Source organism: Nomascus leucogenys, chromosome 15, assembly GCF_006542625.1.
Source record: "Nomascus leucogenys isolate Asia chromosome 15, Asia_NLE_v1, whole genome shotgun sequence".
Lineage (NCBI taxonomy): Eukaryota > Metazoa > Chordata > Mammalia > Primates > Hylobatidae > Nomascus > Nomascus leucogenys.
In genome coordinates, this window is record NC_044395.1 from 41592990 (window position 1) to 41598989 (window position 6000).

A 6000-nucleotide genomic window follows, 5' to 3' on the forward strand; every position below is an offset into this window, starting at 1 on the left:
GATTTATACATAATTCTCAATAGCATGTGGGACTCAGGCAATGCCAACCTGGGGTCTCCATGCTTTGGAGACCATGGTAGGCAGGTGTCTGGCCCCATGTCTACTGTGATGAGTGGAACAGTACCTCAGGAAAACCTCTAATAACTCTCATTAACGTGGGGGGTTGTAATTACACCATACCCAAACAAGTTCTACTGTTCCTTACTAAATTCTAAGTTCTTTAAGGGCAAGGTCTGTTTCTTAAATGACTCCATGGCCTTGGATTTGTAGGAGTGAAGTGATATCTGGGACCCAACCTTAGGTTCAACATCTTGAATCTGCATCTTAGCTCTTAGTGCTATCATCACACCAGGGACCCAACACATACTTAACCCAGAATCCTAACCTGGCTCTGCTATGGATACCAGGCAGGCTGCTCCCTGCATCTCATTGCCATCCATTTCCAGTGTAGGAAGGAACACAGGGATTGGAGCCAGGCATACCTGAATTCAAATCCTACTTTCTCTACTAACCTGGTGTATATTCTAGGATGAACTCCTGCTTTTTTTGTCTTTCTACCTTTCTGAGCCTCAATATGGCAGAGGATGCTAGTTTTTCACCAATATCCATTCTTCCTCCTTTGTTCTAGAACTTCTAAGCTTCATCTGGTCATATGGCTACCTAGTTACGGACCATACTTCCCAGCCTTTCTTGCTGCTAGTTTTAACTCTGGGATTAAGTTCTGGCCAATGGAAAGTGAACAGAAGTGAGACCTGCCATTTCCATGTTGTACTCCTAAAAGAAAAGGTCTTACTCTCTCCTCTTGGCCTTCTCCTTCCCTATGGGAGGAGCACAGTCATGATGGCAGAGCACACTTATGATGGTGGGAGCTGAAACAACCACTTTGGTCCTAGAGACAGAAATCATTAGTGAAGATGGCAGAGTTGCCAAACCAATCCTGGTCTGCGTATCTTGGGCGAGCGCAGCACCTGTGACAACTATATGAAACAGAAATAATCTTCAATCTTATTTAAGCTGCTGTTTTTGGAGTCTCTTTGTTATAAGAGCTTAGACTGTACTCTAATATATTTACTTTTCTTAGTTGTAAAATGAGAATAATACCTAGCAGGGCTGTTGTAAGAAGGAGTATGCGGTAGGAGCTAAAGAGTGATAGCTATGATTATTATCCAAACTTGTGCAGCTTTCTTTCAGCCTGACATCAAAGTTATGGTCTGGGCAGAATTTCTGAAAGTGAGACACCTGAAGTGGTGTGACTAGTGCTAAAGTCAGTTGCAATCAAGATTAGGCACTATACAACCACCCCTTCACCCCTTCATTCCCCAAACTCTGTGTTTAGCCAGTGGTCAGTTGGCTAGTGAAACAATAGGAAGAGAAAACTCTGTGATGCTGGTAACAGGTAAAGAGTTAGGACAGATATTTGTAAACAGGAATTTGATATTCTACAATGACAAATGCTATACAAATTTTATTCTTATCTCTTCGTGAACTTTTGGTAAGATATTTAGTTCTTGATGATGTTTTTACGGAGTTAGATCTACTCTCAGGCTATGTTTAAGTGATGAGTTCAGCCTTAAGGGGCAAGAGCAGAGGGTAACTTGAGATTCTCAATGCAGCAAAAAAGGAGCAAGCTGGCGAAGAGAGGTTGCACTGTGGTAACAGAAGAGCACATGAGGCCTGCCTCGGCATCCATCACCCTTAGATATTGGACAGTCACTAAGAGTTGGAAAACAGTGATTTTTGAGTGCAGATCTGTAGTGTCAAAATCAGAAAGTCTTGCATTATAATATTTAATTACAATCACTTGATATTTCCTCTCATCTGCCTCACCAAAAATAATTGGCATATCCTTCTATTAATAGTAAATTTCAAAATTCATGTGTTCTCAGGAAGTTTTTGGCATAGTTAAGCACATATTTATTAAACAGAAATTTCTCAGCACTTACCCCATCGTATTATGGGCTTGGTTCTCCATGTCAAGAAACTGCTACATCTGGTTTATATTTCTTGATTTTTAATCTGTTAGGAGGAAAATGATCCAAGTTCCTAAAATGTTTACATTCTTTAACCTATAAAACATGAAAATTTCGCTACTGGCAGAAACCATTTAGTATGAGTTTTTCTGTGTAGTAGCTCTTGATCCTACAAAATATAGAAATCTGAGTTTTCTGTTTTGCTTTTTTGTTTGTTTTTTGAGACGGAGTCTCGCTCTGTCGCCCAGGCTAGAGGGCAGTGGCACAATCTCAGCTCACTGCAACCTGCGCCTCCCGGGTTCTAGCGATTCTCCCACCTCAGCCTCCTGAGTAGCTGGGGCAGGCAATCGCCACCACGCCTGGCTAATTTTTGTATTTTTAGTAGGGACGAGGTTTCAGTATGTTGATCAGGCTGGTCTCGAACTCCTGACCTCGTGATCCACCCACCTCAGCCTCCCAAACTTGAGTTTTTTGTTTAGCGACCCCTATGCATTTATGATATTGACTTAGTGATGAATCGAAATATGTGGTACGGACTAAAATGAGCATCCATTTACTACTTATTGAATAATAGCTTGGTACTACGTTGTTTGCAAAGGGCTCAGTACATGAGAATGAGTAAAACAGAATTCCCATTAAAAGAGAAATTCTAGCCAGATGTTCTCAAACTTTCTATTCTTGTGGTTCCCCTAAAGGTGTGCCTTTATTTGAGTACATTCTTTCTTTGGCCCTCTCTGGGTTTTGTTAGGATGAATATAACTATGAGATTTAGGACAAAAAGGCTAAGAATGCCTTTAAAAAGAAATCTTGAAATTCCTCAATGGCTTTATGGGCACTGGCTCAGCTCTTGACAAAATAGGGATGTTAGTATTTGCCTAAAGTAAAAAAAAAAAATGTTTTTCTCAGTAACAGAATTTTAGTTAAAAGATAATCTATGACAATAACTGGAGAAAGTATTGAAAAGGACTTCAACTCCTCCGAATCACTGAATAAAAGTCAATTAAAGAGCATTCAAGGAGGTAGAAAGAGGAGGAAGATTCGAGCTCACATCACTTCCAAATCGAAGAGTTTAAGAGGCCCTAGAATTGTGTGTGGGACAGAGCGGAGAGCAGCAGGGATGGTGAAGGAAAACTTGGCCAGAACGAGCAGACCAATAAATGGTTTTGTAGATTCTCAAATCTCTCACTTAAACGTCAGGGAAACTGCGGCACAGACAAGTTAGGTGGCTTGCCCAAGGCCACACGACTAAAGCCCAGTCCTTCTAACTTAGGGCGCGCAGCTCTGCTCTGGATTTGCAAGCGCGGGCCTCCCCTCCCAGCCTCTGTCCCCGCGCCACGCGCCCCTCCAGGACCCGCGATCAGTTCAAGCCCAGCCTCCCGCAGAGCGGCCGCCCTTTTGGGGTCCCCCTGTCCCGCTCGAGGACCCGCGCCAGCCTGGGGGCCAGCCTGGCCTTTGGGTGAGGGTCAGGGGAGAGGCGGGGCCGGGAAGGCCAGGAGCCATTACCTGCGCTGCGCCGGGCTCGCCCGAGAGGTCTGAGGCTGGGGGCGCAGGACTGCGTAGGTCACCTCCCGCCCGGCCAGGCCCGCCCCAAGGGGCCCCGCCACCCGCCACCGCGCTCCCGCCGCCTGGGCCCTCCCGCCGCGCGACCTACGAGGCAGTTGGGTCTCTCCCTCCCCGCGCGCAGCGCCGCCGCGTGTTGCCATGGGGACGTCTCGGCCCGAACTCGTGGCCGTCGGAGGGGGGGATGGGCGCGTCGGCGGCTGCCGCAGCAGCGGCGGGCGCTGCCCTCTGGGGGCTCCCTGGCTGCCTCCAACCTCACCCTGCGCGAGCGCCACCTCGTTGTCCCGCAGTTATGCGTCCAGTGTCCCCTCTATTCTGGGTCCTTTCCTCTTTGTAGTCCCACTGCCTACCCCAGGGCCCGGCACCCAAGCTGCAGCCCGGAAATACTTGTTGAATGAATGAACCAAATAGATCACGAAGGAACTGTAAACCGCTGGGGAGTTCATCATCCAGGTTCCTTAAATCCCCTTGGCCCTCTTTCCTCTTACCCAAATTTGAAGTGGTATGAAAAAGAAAGAAACTTGGGGTAAAGAGAACTGCTTTTATCTCCGTTCACCCTAGTGCCTTCCAGCTGGGAGGAGCTGGATTTCACCGCTCAGCCCCTGGTTCCCGTGATGATAACAGCATCAGCTTGTACCTGACTTTCCCGTCAAGCTCGATGGGTCCTTAAAACACTGCCAGTCAGGCGATCGGACAGTGTTGCCTCCCTTCAGGGAGAAAAGAATAGCTTCTAAGAGGAGAAGCTGGAACGAAACTCAACGGGACTGATTCCAGATTCTTTCCTTTTTCCACCAAATTCCAAGAGTCATTGATGACAGAATTTCTGTCTCTCTTCATTTCATAGAGGAAATAATAGGAAAGAATATATGTTGTTCAACTGACATCTTGAGTGATTTGTTTTAAGCACTTGAATTTTGTGTTTGATTTATTTTAACCAAAGAATTCCTTCCTAATACATGGAGTCGACTACTTAATTCTTAAAGTCTTATTTGCACTTTACTTTCATCACTTTAACGCTAATTTGCTACTTTAATATTCTATGAATTTAATGTGCACCCACATCCCTCCGTCCAGGTTCCATCTGAATTTTATAAAACCATTATGCTGCTTCTTGACAAATTGAGCTTCATAGATGAATTATATAGTCACCTGGGATATTAGTTCTAATAAGTGTTTCATAGCTCTCATGTTTGCATGAAGAGAGTGACTGTGTTATCTTAACTTGAAACTTTTCATTATTCTGAAAACTCTTAGTTATATTCTTTATTCTTGTCTGAATTGAATGGGTCAATGTATTTTTTCTAACCCAAGGAAGGGAAAATGGAAATAGGAACGAAATTTAATGAAATCTCAGGATGCCCAAGATCACTAAGGCTATGTAACATTGCTAAGTACTTCCATGTTCATTATTTCTTTAGAGGCTCAGAAATACACTCAGCAAGTGTATCAGGTGTTATTAATAGCTCCTTTCAGAAGATTAGGAAACCTAGGCTTAGCGAGAATGAAGGATATGTCCATGGATTTGTCCATCTATTGGCACTTGAAATGGATGATACATCAAGATATAAACCTAGGTCATCTTACTCCAAATCCAGTGTTCTCCAGGCATTAAGGTTGAGTCGGTTTCTTTAGCAGTCAGGATCTTCCTTAGCAAACTGTAGGTTTCATGTTTTCACACAGAAGAATAGGTGCAGGGGAATGCTTGCAAAAACAGGTGAGAAGACACATACTATAATGGATTTTAGGAAAATTTAAATATAGAATAGGAAAATCCCATTCAATTTAATACGAATAAAGGTTTTCATTTCCGAATGAGAGTTAAGATTTAAAATGCAAATACCTGTCCCCTACCTCGCTAGTAAGAAGTAACTGTAAAGATTTGAATTCACCTTGAAATGTCCTTATTATTAGATATTTTCAGGTAAGTTTGTTTTGAAAGGGATGAGACCAGGAAGGCCCCAGTCTAAAGGATAGGAAGAGTGTGGCCAGGGTGGAAATCTTCCTAAACAGGGTTAGTGAGAGGTAACAAGAGAGCTTAGTCGTGAAAGAAAATTGGAGGACATGGCGAAGTGAGGATAAGATAAAATGTAACCAAAAATGGTCAAAGAAGAATACAAGGGCATAAATGGATGAAGAATAAGGATGACCTATGGAAGAAAAGCGAAGGGACCAATTATAGGGAATAAATAATAATCAAAGCAATAGGCTAAACCTTTAAAATTTAAAAAACTTCATAACAAAATCGTTTCATGGGAAAATTTATAATAGCAATATAGTAAATGAATGTGCAACTTTAACATATGCATGGCTATATAAAATAACTTCATGTCTGTCTTTGTGTCAGCAAGGAAATATTTATTTTTATATTTTTTAAAAAGCAAGTTTAGGCTGGGTGTGGTGGCTCATGCCTGTAATCCCAGCACTTTGGGAGGCCGAGACAAGCAGATCACGAGGTCAGGAGATTGAGACA

The 6000-nt window shown here is 43.4% G+C and overlaps 1 protein-coding gene across 1 annotated transcript in view; it reads right to left on the bottom strand.

Annotated features, from left to right (window-relative positions):
* Window positions 1-3529, bottom strand: part of DEUP1 (deuterosome assembly protein 1) — a 115905-nt gene extending 112376 nt beyond the window's left edge. Inside the window, exons 1-2 of the mRNA XM_003252989.4 lie at window positions 3474-3529; window positions 1944-2016 (exon numbers count right to left, since the gene is read on the bottom strand). Coding sequence (XP_003253037.1) covers window positions 1944-1972 — 29 coding nt within the window. The 5' untranslated portion in view covers window positions 1973-2016; window positions 3474-3529. The remainder of the gene's footprint in view (window positions 1-1943; window positions 2017-3473) is intronic.
* Between the last annotated feature and the right edge of the window lie 2471 nt (window positions 3530-6000).